The sequence below is a fragment of the Sciurus vulgaris genome, assembly GCF_902686455.1.
Source record: "Sciurus vulgaris genome assembly, chromosome: 18".
Classification (NCBI taxonomy): Eukaryota; Metazoa; Chordata; class Mammalia; order Rodentia; family Sciuridae; genus Sciurus; species Sciurus vulgaris.
Window position 1 is genome coordinate 3,260,996 of NC_136479.1, and position 13,151 is coordinate 3,274,146.

Consider the following 13,151-nt stretch of genomic DNA (forward strand, 5'->3'; position numbering starts at 1 on the left):
ACTCAGAGGTGAAAACACCCAGGTTTACCCACAGCCTGCCTAATGCAGCTGGGCAGGTGGGAGCTTCAAGTGGGCCATCTCCTTGCTACTGACCCACTTAAGATAAGGAAACTAAGGCTCAGAGAAGTTAAGAAAATTTCCCAGGGTCCAAGTGACTGATAACAAGCCATGTGCTCTCACCGACACATTACACACTGAGTCTGAAGGATGAGTTGCTGCTTGGCAGAGTTAATAAGTTCACATCTGTAAGGCAGTTGGAAGAAAGCAAAGATTGGAAGCTTCCAGCAACTGGCTGGGTTCCAGGCTTGGGGTGTGAAGGCTGGCTCCATGACAGAAGACAGGCGGGGATTGAGGCCACAGCCGAGGAAAGCTCCTGCATGTTGAACAGGAGAGCCTGCCCGTAGCACCTGCTCTTCACTGGGGAGTCTGCACTGGCCTGGCTGGGCACACAAGCTGTGAAACAATGCCTGTGAGTAACTCACAGCCCAGTGGTAGAAGGGATATGGACAGGAAGTGCAGGACGGTGTGTGAAGTAAAAACAGAGGTATGCATGTGCTGTTAGGGCATTAAGGAGGCAGGAAAGAACAATGACATAGCGTCCAAGAGAGGACTCCTCCAGGGCCTGTGGGCCCTTTAGGGGCATGACCTCGATCAGTGCTCATAACAGCCCGCAGAGAAGGAAACGTTGGCCTCAGCGTGCAGATGGGGAGCCCAAGGCTGGGCTGCCACTCCAAGATCACACGGCAAACGAGGAGCCAGGCCTCACTGATGCAGGCTGACCTTCCAATGTACCTGAAACCCTCTCTGCGCGCCTCTTGGGATGAAACTAAAGGCAGGGGCTACAGGGGGAATTAAGAGAGCAGCCAACCACCAAAGTTGCTTTCCATTGGGTGCTCCAACTCCAGGCAGGGCGCTGGGCCAAAGGGGCTGGAGCCCTGGAAGCAGGGGTCTATTGTGTGTTCCTCCAGGATAAACTGGCTTTGGAGCCTCAGCCTCAGCTCAGGACCCCTGAGCTGGGTGAACCTGGAGGAGGGGAGCTCAGCCCTGGGGGCTGAGGCTATTGGATGGCCATGACATCAGGCTTGGAAAGGGCAGAGGAACCTGAGGGCAGGGCTAGGTTCTAAATTCCCTCCAGGAAACTCAGAGTCTGTGTGGGTAGGTCTTGACTTGTGAAGTGCCCTCAGAAGACCTGAGAGTCTCTGGGGTGAGGCTGCCACACTAACTTTGTTCTTTCTGGGGCTCTAACAAGCTCCAGGAAATGGTCATGGCTTGCCGCAGTTGGCCCAGTTTGGGCAGTGGGGGACCTTCCTTTCCACCACAGTGCTAAGGGTTTCTACCTCCCCAACTCCCGGCTGGGGGTGAAGGCCCCACATTCCTTGCTTTAGTTGTTTACAGCCCTTCTCCACCACTACTTGCTGTGACAACTTGTCCCTGTTACCCAATCTGCTGGTGCCTAGATCCCTTTCTGAAAACAGGGATAAACCTCATGGGTGGTAGAGATGCTTACACGGGAACAGCCAGCACCCCAATGTGGTGTGGCTTAGAAGCCAGTTGCTCCCACATCTCTCTCCTCTCCACCAGCCCCTGTCTCAGGGCAGACAGCTTCCCACCCATCTTGCCCACCCTTCATCACCTTTCATGACCCATGATCTTCATGAAACACAATCTGATGGGGCCAATCGACCCCTTTGGCCTTCACATAACGTCAATTACATGGGCAGCCATCACCTGGACCCTGCCCATCTCCTGCCACGCTCACCCTGCTCTCCCCTTGGAGGCACCTGCAACTCCTTGGATGCACTAGGCTCTATCATATTTAAGGTTTGTAGGGGCTGGTCCCCCTCTCTCTGGAATGTTCCCTCCTCCTTCACTTGGCTAGTTCCTGGTCTTCCTGCTGAAGTGGGCTCAGGAGCCCTTCATCTGGATCAGAGGCCTCACTGTCTCCTTGCAGGGATTTACTGGACCTATGGCTCTGAATTCTCATTTCTAATTATTGCTCTCCTATCGTCGTACCTTTCATCTCTATAATCTAGCACCAAGAACCAAACCAGGCAGTGTGGATGCTCAATAAACCTTTGGTGCCTAGAGGACTGGCTGATAAATGTGCCTTCCATCTGGGGTCTCCATAGCACAGTATGAGGGGCTGAGATGCTGGCCTTGAGGCGTCCGCCTTCCCTATGGGATTATGGGCCACCTGCTTAGGCTTTCTTAGCCTTGGCTTTCTCTTTGGGATATTCACAAGTTTCCTTAGACGATTATTTGTGAAGAGTAAATGGGATCATGTTTTGCTTCCCAGGACACCAACTGGCCAGCTCACAGGTCCCCTGCAGAGCTTGTACATGGGATGTTAACTGATAGCCACTGTCCCTTGGAGGTTGACAGAAGGTGTTGCTTCCAACGAGGCACAAACTGGCTATCTGGTTCACATGGTTTCTTAAGAGTCTGGGCCAGTGCCTGGGCATAAAGATCTGCAGAATGAGCAAGTGGAATTTGAATGAAAAACCCTTTTGGTCCTAAGGTTGGGCCGGTGCGCCATTTTGAATTGAATGCTGGGTGAGGTCAGGTTCTGGCCCAAAGTAAAGAATGCAAGGACATGCTGCTAGAACCCCAACCAGGGTCCAGAGTCTTGCATTTATTTGAGGACCCCCCAATGAGCAATCAGGTGTGTGTGTTTGGCGGGGCTGTGCTGGGTGTGGAGATAGAGTGGGGTATGAGGGATGTGGGGAAGAGGCATGTAATCACAACTCCAACATGGAGTACACATGAAGAAGAGAAAGAGTAAAGGCAAAGTAAAATGCAGTTTGGGGTCAAGGGAGGTTTTATGGAAGAAATGACATGTTAGCTGAGTATCCAAGGACAATAGGAGCTAAGGCGGTGCCAGGGTAGGAGAGACACAAGTACATTTGGTGTCAAGATGAAAAGGTTTTGTGAGTTCCTAGGCCCACCTCCCAGAGCTCTGGGGAGAGGAGTGTTGCTCACAACCCCAGGGCAGGCACGTTCAGGGTGGGCACCAGTTGTACAGGAGGGGGTCTAGCAACTACGAAGCTTGACCTACAGCACCATAGGAAGCTTTGAGTTTTTCTCCCTTGCAAAGATAAATTCACACATAGCTGCAATTCAGGGCTTACAGATTGCAGGAAATCAACATTAGCCTTCATTTTCCTGCTACTCGCTAAAGCACAGAATGAATGGTGAGTTGCCCACGAGAACAACGGGCTTCTGTGGAGAGATGAAGAGCGCACCTCCTCCTGATAGCTGGTCCTGTAGCAGCGCTCCAGCTCCGCATCCAGGAAGTTGAGGCTGAACTCATTAATGGGCGGCTTGAAAAAATAATCCTTCATCAGGCTAGAAGACATAACAAATGGAATTGATCAACACCTGGCATGGTCATCCTACCAGGTCACAATCAGCTACCAAAACGCCACTCATCGAGTGCCTCACAAAAGCTGCACCTGGGGGGATACAGCTCAGTTGGTAGAGTGCTTGCCTTGCAAGCACAAGGTCCTGGGTTCAACCCCCAGCACTGACCAAAAAAAAAAAAAAGTAAGATTTGTGTACAACCATAGAAATGAAAAGTTGTACCCCATTTGTGTACAATGAATCAAAATGCAGTTTGTAAAAAAAAAAAAAAAAAGCTGTACCTGAGAGCCACTGTGCAATAGGTATTTCTCTGCTGTTTCCTTTAAAACTTATCTCTGGGAAGTCCCTTGTGTTCCTGGGTATAATGACATGTTCCATTACAGCTCCATTAAAGAATGACCATGGACACGATCATAACACACATCATTAGAACCTTGCTTTTGAACACAGATTCCTAGCATCCAGGATTAGAAGATATGAAAACAGCTTTTTTTTTGTCCTGTGAAATGATCTTTTCTGAAGAGTCAGCAGATCCATGTACTGAGTACTTGTATTGATTTGGAGGCTTCAAATGAAAATGTACTTCAGAACCAGCTGTCCTGTCACACAGAGCACTGAAAGTGATCACCACGTGACAGCTAACAGGCCGTTACCACAAAATGTGTTGACAGCTAGTGCAAATTTGGTGCTATTGTCATATATGCAGATTGTGCGTGAAACCTGAAAGATGATAAAGCTCAATGATTTTAATAGCAGAGAAATCAAATCTGCTTTACGTGATTCTTTCATTCTTTTATGAATTGCCAGCAAATAGTAAGATTCTTTTTAAACTGCAGAAAATTACTATAAATTAAAGGGAACAGTAACATGATTTCAGAAGCAAATAGAGCTGTGGAGAGCAGCCTCCCTCATACGGTAGCTACTAGCATAAAGTCAGACAAAACACGTGAAGTGCCTGGCATGTGCCTGGCACCCGGGGGGCCCCCGCCAGGCACACCCTTCTTTCCCTGCTGCGGAGTGGACTCTCCCCTGTGACCGTTCAATAACCTGTGCCATTCTTAGACTCAGGAGAGAAGCCTCTGTCCCCTGATGTGGGCCTCTCTCTCTCCCCTTCCTTCCAGTCAGGAAGCACAGATGGGGACAGGAGGGCAGCTGTAAGGAGGGTGTGTGGTGGCCACATCTTGACTGCTGAGTGGCAGAAGTGACACTGCTGTAAGCTGTGCTGCTCCTTCAACATTAATAGTGAAGTTGCACCTCTGGGAATGAGTGTGGCTCATTTTGGACCAAGCCCCTCACAGATAACAAATACACCTCTGGAAAAAAAGATGAAAAACAACTGCTGATAAGCACAAGAGAGGGACCAGGGCGGGCAGAGAACACAGGGGAGTCATTCTTGGAAGAAAGGAACAGCACCAGGTAAATTTCCCATTTTTGTGTGTGTGTGCACATTTGGCCTGAAGACACATTAGTCATTACCATACGCAGGGTGGCTAAAACTCAGAAAAGCCAGTTTTACTGACTTAAAAAACGTATTTTGGGGTGATCACAGTTAGAAAATGAGGTTATTAATCTCAGAAGGGAGAGAACTAGTGAAAGGGATCCCCAAATTCTGCATATAAATTGCTCAAATCTCTGGCTAATCCTTGTAGGTCATGCAGGGGCATGGCAGACTACAAGCAGCCCGCTTACAGCTAAAAGAACAAGGAGATGGAATTTAAGTTTAAATTCAGATAAGTTAACTGACTGCTGAAACAAAAAATAATATTACTCTTCAGAGTAATAAATTCAGAGTAACTAAATTCAGATTTCCTAAGCTTCACACATAATGTCTATAGCACAATCCAAAGTTACCAGGCATAGAAGAAGATAGGAAAACAGGCATATTCAACAGGAAAGCAATCAGAAGTGAGCAGCTCAAGGGCACAAAGGCCAGGTCGAGGTGGGGCTTATGATGGGTGCAGATGTGACTGCTACATGCAAGACTACAGCCAGAGGAATGAGAGAATAGGAACCTATAACGCTGCGAAAGTTCTTCATTTAAAGTGAAGTGATACAATAGTAAGTCTAAAAAGATTGCACAGACATTTAAGGATGTGTATCTGTAATTTCTAGAACAACCACTAAACTGTGGTCTGGGGTGTGGCCACCACTAAGCTACAACCCAAGACCACAGTTAGAGATGTTAATATAATTCTCTCAAGAACTGATAGAATGGAAGGAGGAGGAGGGGTGCCAGGGACTGAAATGGAATAAATTAAATTCCAGGCATACATGATTACACCAAAATGAACCTATTATGTACACCTATAATGCACCAATAAAGGAAAAAAACAATAGAATAATAGAAAATGAATAAAGAAACAGATGATCTGAACCTGAACTATCATACTGACCACAGGACTTAACTGACTTTTCCGGGTCACGGCATCCTACAAGCACAGAGCTCACTTTCTTTTCAAATGCCATGATAAGTTCCCTATCAGACTACATGTGAGGATATAAAACATGTCCTGATTAATGTAAAAGGACTGAAGTCACAGAGTATGTTCTTGGACTATAACATTAAATTAGACACTAATAGCTAATATAACTAAAAACTATTCCTCATTCAAAGGAGCCAGTGCTCCTTGGAGAAAAAGACTAACTCCTGAGCTGGCACAAGGGAGGTATAAAATAAGCCTGGAACATCCTACTGTGCTAGGAAGTAAGCAACTGCCCTGTACAAATGAAGGGGCTGAGTCTAAAGGACTCAGGCGCCGCCCTGAGGGGGCTCTAATTGGCCAGACTCAGACATCCAGACATAAAAAGTACCAGGATGGATTACCATTCATGAAATAAAACAAGAGTGCGTGAGTTCAGGCTAACAACGGATGGATGGAGAGCGGCAGTGCCACCTGCCTGTTATGCTAGTGATTTAGGAGGCTGAGGCAGGAGGAATGCGAGCTTGAGGCCAGCCTTGACAATTTAGACTCTATCTCTAAAATTAAAAAGAGAGAGAGAGAGAGAGAGAGAGAGAGAAAGAAAGAAAAAGGGCTGGGGATATAGTCCCTGAGTTCAATTCCTAGTACTGAAAAAACAAAAAAATAAAAAATAGATGAATGGGTAGCAAATGGAAGGCCATTCTTTATAGCAGACGCTGAGCACAAATGGTAAATGTGCTGGAAGTGCTGACGATGGAAATCAGCATTCTGAAACATCACAGTGAAGTCAGTTTCAGGCAAAACTCAATGGAGGTTAAATCTAGGGAAGTCTGATAAAGAACAGGATAACAATAAGACACTAAAGTACCTTCCCCCAGATTGCTTATTAGTCATAGGGAGAAAGAGATAACCACAGATTGGAGAAACTGGTCACACCTTGTGGGGTTAATCAAAAGGAATATCATGCCAGGTGTCCAGTGGCCCAGGACTCTGAGGCAGGAGGATCATGAGTTCAAAGGCAGCCTCAGCAATTTAGTGAAGCCCTAAGTAACTTAGCAAGACCCTGTCTCAAAATAAAAAAATAAAAAGGGCTGGGATGTGACTCAGTGGTTAAGTACCCCATTAGATGCAACCTCTAGTACCACACATACACACAAGAACATCACCACTGAGGAACCAGTGGGCCTTGTGGGAGACCCCTGGAAAGGACTGCCTCATCTCTGTGCTGTTTGGCCAGGGACATGGAACCTGAATCTAACCATAAGGAAATACCTCACAAGCCCAACCTCAGGAATGTTTTGTGATTTTTAAAACTAGCACATGGTGAAAGACAAGGCTTGGCTGAGGAAGCACCCAAGATTTTAAGAGCAAAGAGGCCTGACAACTAAGTGACGCAACGTGATCATGGACCCCAAGGCAACAGTGCTGCCAAGGACGAACCAGAACCTGGGCTGTGGCTAGATGAAGGTCGCACCGCGCTGGGTTAAACTGCAACTGTGCACAACAGCATCCTCGAGCTACCAGATGCAGTAAAGGGGCAACGGGCATGGTGCATGCCGCGTACTGTCAAATGCTCTGGAGAAGAGTACCTTTCAGAGTGGCGGGGGGGACCACAAAAACCAACACAAAATGCTAAGGTGGAGCCTGCGGAATTCTATTTGTGGAACTGTTTATGTTTCAAATTACTTCAGGATAAAAACAAAGCCATATACTGATGAAGGAGGAGAAACACAGGGACGGGGCAACTCAGAACATGGGAGCGACTTCTGCAAAACCCTGTCCCCGGTGTGGTGGCGGGTTTTCTCACCTATCTTCTTTGATAACGTCCACAAAATGTGCGTCTGTCTTCTCACGGATGTTCTTGAACCTCAGTGGGAGGAGGGCCGACTGGTCCAGGCTCACGCCTGCCCACCTGCCCTTCTCCTGAAGGATCTCGCACAGGGAGGTCTGGCTGTTGGTGAGCTTCTCCTCTGGGGGAGGGCTCAGAAGTCCGTTCTGGGTTTTGGAATTCGGTCCTCCAGCAGGCTGCCTCGAGACAGAGGAAACAAGCAAGTGTACTCAGTAAAGTGGCACCTGGGCTTGCACTCATCCCACCAGCCCTTGGCCAGGCTGCAGCCCTGCACCAAGTTGGGTGCCCTGCAAATCTGCTCCCATCAACACAACCTTCTGCCATCCTGCTTCCCCACCTCCAGCTCTGTCTAAGGGCACAGCCAGGTGTTCAGGCAGCAAAGGGTGAGACTGTGAGGAGATCTGTAAAGCCAAGGCAAGAACCAAGATTCAGGGGGAACCTGCTTACCACAGAACTGGGGCTCTAGGGGGCTGTGTGGAAGGTCTGGGGGAAGGTCTGAGGAGGTGAAGGATGGGTCCGAGAAAAGGAGTCCCAGAGCTGTGGGGCTCGGGCTTAGGAGAAGGTGGACGACCCGGATTTACATTTGGGAGCTCCCATGGCTAACGCGCACACAAGTCCTTTGGTAGATGATGGAGTGCTCAGGGTGACAGAGACAGGGCCTCCCGGGGGACTGGCCTTCGCGAGGCTTCCCAAAGCTCTTGGCTTTGGCATTTACCTGCTTTCCACTCGGGTCCTGCCTGGGTTCTTCCGCAGCTCCCTGCTGCTCACCCTGCCTCTGACCTTCTCTTGGGTGGGCTCTTCATCTGGCAGAGGCCCCTCCTTCCTTTGTACATCTGGATTCTACCATAAGCTGAGTGGGCCTTCCAGCCCACAAATCCTCCAGCCTCTAGTCTGCATGTTGCCTCACTCTTGCTGCCCTGAAGGGCGTCCCATCTGGTTCAGCACAGAGTACTCTCTTCACAGGGTTAGCTCTGCTCTACCCTGTTCTTTCCATTGCTAGGGAGGGAGCCCAGGATCTGTGTACATGAAGTGCACATTCCACACTGAGTACATCCCAGCCTGGCCATCCTGTTCTTTATGGTTTACTCAAAACCCTCAAAACCAGAAGGTATGGTTGGGCTATTGTCCAAGGGGAGTTATTCTCAGAACTGAGAAGTCCATGAGAAAGGAATGTCACCTTAGGAGATGCACAGGGACAGGAACTGATGGGAACAGGCATGAGCTTGTTACCTTGGTGCTGGTCTTGGGCTCGTCTTGACAGCCGTTTTGCACAGCTGCTCCTTCTGCACCAGCTTCAGGTTTGGGAACAAATGTAATTCCACAAGATGGACAGGTCTACGAGAAAAACACAGGGCATGGGAACACACCCAGAAAGCACAAGCATGATGTGTGACTCAAATGAGTTCGCTGCTGTAATTTGTTGTCACAAAGAAGATCGTGACCAAATCAGAGGCTTCCTAAGCCCCAGTGGGAGAAGCTGGAAACAAACTGGTAGGGTAAAGACGGAAGCAAGGAAAGCTGGGCATGACGCACGTGGCAGCCCTGTCCACAACAGCCAAAGAGCAGACCCTCAGACACCTACTGATGGAGGGTGGACCAGCAAATGGGGTCCACAGACAAGGACCCTGTTCTGCCATAAAAAGGAAGGAAGCACTAACATGCATCACAGCAAGAAGACCCTTGAAAGCACCACACTGTTGTTGAGAAAGTCGGACCAAAGAGGCCACCCAGCCAGATGAGATGTGCAGGAAAGGAGGCTCCACAGAGGCAGGAAGCAGACTGTGGCTGCGAGGGGTGAGGGAGAGGGAACAGAGAGGGACTGCTGACAAACATGGACTGCCATGGCCTGAATGTCCCTGTGCCCCTGGCCCACCCCACACAATTCGTATGTTGAAACCCTAATACCCAATGTGAGGGCATTAGGAGGCAGGGCCCTTGGGAGGCTGTTAGGCCCGCGGGGAGAGCCCTCACCAAGGGGATTAGTGCCCTGATACAACTCCCTGAATACTTCTACCCGATGGGCAGCTTATCTCTGACAAGGAAGCAGGCCCTCACTGGACCCTGAGTCTGCTGGCACCTTGATCTGGATTTCCAGCATCCAGGACTGTGAGAAACAAAGTCCTGATTTTTCATATCACCTGGTTGATGGTTTTTGTTATAGCAGCTAAACGAACTGACAGACTTTCTTTTGGGGGTGATGACAATGTTCTGAAACTAGCTGTGGTAACAGTTGCACTACCTTGTGAATATACTAAGAACCACAGAATTAAACCCCTTAAAATGTCCATTTTATCATCCGTGAATCATATCTCAATCAAACTAAGTAAACAAACTGGCCACTAACCTGTTCTAGAACACCAACTAAGCCCAGGTTCATTAGCCCTCTGTGATGGTGAGCTATTTTCAAATCAGGCTAAAAGATCAGAAGTAAATATTGACCTAGGAATTCTTCAAAATTTGTGGGGATTAGCAGACCTAGAAGAGAGAAGACACAACACTGAGGCTTGCCAAGGCTTTTTCTTTCATTGCTCATAAAGCAGAGTTAGTCTCAGCTCAGTACTTACTAGTTTACAGATGCCTCGGAAATCACCAAGCCTCAGTTCTCTCAGTAATAATAATAAATAATAATAATAATAAACACTTTTCTTAGAGGTAGTTTTAAGAATTAACTAAGTATGTGACTAGATTAGCATAGTTCTGGTGCTTGGGTATGTCCTTAAAATTTTAATAATAATAATAATAATAATAATAAGAAGAAGAAGAAGAAGAAGAACTGTTCCTGAGAGCTACCAACAATTTCCAAGGAAGAAGACAAACTGCAGTAGGGGAGACAATTTTCTTGTGGAGGAATTGTTAAACACTGGAATAAATTATAGGAGTCTAGATATTATTTTAGAAATTTAAAATATGTATCACTTGATGCTGAAGGGCAGGGATACGACCCAGATCATATCCTGAGTTAGATCACAGGCCCTGCTGTAATAGTAAAAGAATAAAGGCGCTGAAGAATTGTATAGTTTGGGAATGTGACACAATGTAGTTTGAACATTTTATTCATTCAAAAAAATAAAGTATACATGCTATTATGGTTTGGATGTGAGGTGTCCCCCAAGAGCTCACATGTGAGACTATACAGGACGTTTCAGAGGAGAAATGATTGGGTTGTAAGAGTCAGCCCAATCAGTGAATTAACCCCTAATGGGGCTAACTGAAGTGGTCAGGTGTGGCTGGAGGAGGTGGGAATTGGGGCATGACTTCGGGTATATATTTTGTATCTGCAGAGTGGAGTCTCTCTCTCTCTCTCTCTCTCTCTCTCTCTCTCTCTCTCTCTGCTTTCTGATGATGCAAGCTGCTTCCCTCTACCACGCTCTTCTGCCATGACATTCTGCCTCACCTCAAGCCCAGAGGAATGGAGCCAGCTGTCTATGGACTGAGAACTCTGAAACCACCAGCCCTCAAATAAGCCTTTCCTCCTCTATAATTGTGCTGGTTGGATCACTTAGTCATGGCAGTGAAAAAGCTGCCTAAAACACATGCCAAAATAACTAGCAAAATTGAGCATACAGTAGCGTCTAGGTAAAAATCTGCCTATAACTCTTTAAAAACTGTTATTAACGGGGCTAAAATGTTCTACTTGCCGATAATATAATGCAATAAATATTTTGAAGCACTTGGTGGTACCGAGTTAAATTCAGAACATTTGCCAATGGGGCGACTGATCTTCTCAAATACACACACACACACCCAGCCCTGATACCAAGCACACAGGGACCCTTCAAGTCCCCAAGGGGAGGAGTGTAGTAATGTGACCCAAGAGTCCACAAGACCCCAGGGAGCTCTGGTGGGAAGGGAAGGAGTGGAGAGCTGGGGCCTGGGTGCAGGGCGGTAGCTGGCCTGCTCCTCCAGTGGCACAGGGAACACGTCAGGTGCCAGCTGGTAGACCCAGGAGGGGAGTGAGACAGTGCGGTGTGCAAGGACAGGCCGAGGTCACGGTTTGAGAACCCCAGTCTAAGGATTCAGGGACTTTGACCAATCTCCTCAAGACAGCAAACCAGTCAACAGCTAGCTCTCTGGCCACCTTTAAACATGCAGACATCCGCCAGTGGTTGAAGGCACTGGCTCTGCAATCACACTGCCACAGACTGAGTCTTCTTTACACCACCTCATGGGCACGGGACCCCTCTGAACCTCAGTTTCCTCATTTGTAAATTGGGATACATCTACCTGAAGGAATTATTTTAAGGGGAAAAAACAAGGAAACGCATGCAAAGCAGGTCAGAGGTATTTCAAAAGCAGCTTCATGTCACACACCAGCTCTGTTCACATGGCACTCTCTTCACAGAACGTCGAGTCAAAAAAGATCATGAGGCCACATCCTGGCCCAGCAGGGAGAACTGACTCACGGTAACATGTGCCGTGGGCAACGAATGGACAAGAGGGACATGGGTGCAGACTGGAGGCCCTGCTGGCTGGGCTTCCCCAGGCAGGATCATCTCATTACACTTGGAAAATGTGACTCCTTGCTTTTCTCTTCCTTCCTCAGCTCCTATCCTGGTGGGAGCATGGAGGGGAGGGAGGGTACAATTCTTGTTTTGTGTTGTTGTTGTTTTGTTTTTCTTTTTGGTACTGAGGATTGAACCCTCAGGGGCATTTAACCACTGAGTCACATCCACAGCCCTTTGTTGTACTTTATTTAGAGGCAGGGTCTCATTGAGTTGCTTAGGGCCTTGCTAAGTTGCTGAGACTGGCTTGAACTTGCCATCCTTTTGCCTCAGCCTCCTGAGCCCCTGGGATTACAGGTGTGCACAACAGCACCTGGCGAGGGTGCAATTCTTGATTCAAACTTTAAACAAAATAAAAAAAAGAGAAATATACCTTCCTTGGTGGAGACATCGTCCAATCTCAACAAGAGGCCCCTTCTGCACCAGGAGGTTCCCACCATGCAATGGGGGGGTTATTTCCTTCCCCATGGCCTCTGTCCTAGCAACTTTCCTTTTAACTATTTTTCAGCTTAATTTTAATCTGGATTAAAACATCTTACAACCTGGTTTTTGCCAAGCACTGATCCCCCTGGGAAACTTCCCCAACCTACTAAAGGTCCTTCCGTCCCCACTGTGATGGCCAGAGTCTCCTGACCTGCCCAGAAGCCTTCACTGGCAAGAGCGTTCCTGCTCCTGGGAACCAGTGTCACCAGCACCTGGGGAGGGTGGCTCCAGGAGAGCACGTTGCAGGCACCTATCCAACAGCCACCCTGTGATGGCCCAGCTGCTGCGACTGAAACGCGTATGCACTAAGGTCGGCAGCCACCACAGCCACAGGGTGAGCAACGGGCCTTCTGAGACATGAGGGCGCCTGAACACACTCTAGGGCCCCTGGCCCCTGACCACCATGAGGCTTCACTCTAGTCTTCCTTCGTGGCGCAAGGATGGCCTGGGAATAATCCTGGCACTTCCATCTCTTGGACCTCGAATGACCCACGCTGCCCTGTCTTCCTTATTCTTCTAAGTGGCTGTATGGGCACA

General features: G+C 48.2%; 1 protein-coding gene across 1 annotated transcript in view; it reads right to left on the reverse strand.

Moving 5' to 3' along the window:
• The window catches only part of ADCY9 (adenylate cyclase 9), a 110,812-nt gene that overhangs the window by 14,143 nt on the left and 83,518 nt on the right, over window positions 1-13,151 (reverse strand). The window contains exons 4-6 of the mRNA XM_079121345.1: window positions 8,860-8,964; window positions 7,588-7,805; window positions 3,243-3,345 (exon numbers count right to left, since the gene is read on the reverse strand). Of these exons, the coding sequence (XP_078977471.1) occupies window positions 3,243-3,345; window positions 7,588-7,805; window positions 8,860-8,964 (426 nt within the window). The remainder of the gene's footprint in view (window positions 1-3,242; window positions 3,346-7,587; window positions 7,806-8,859; window positions 8,965-13,151) is intronic.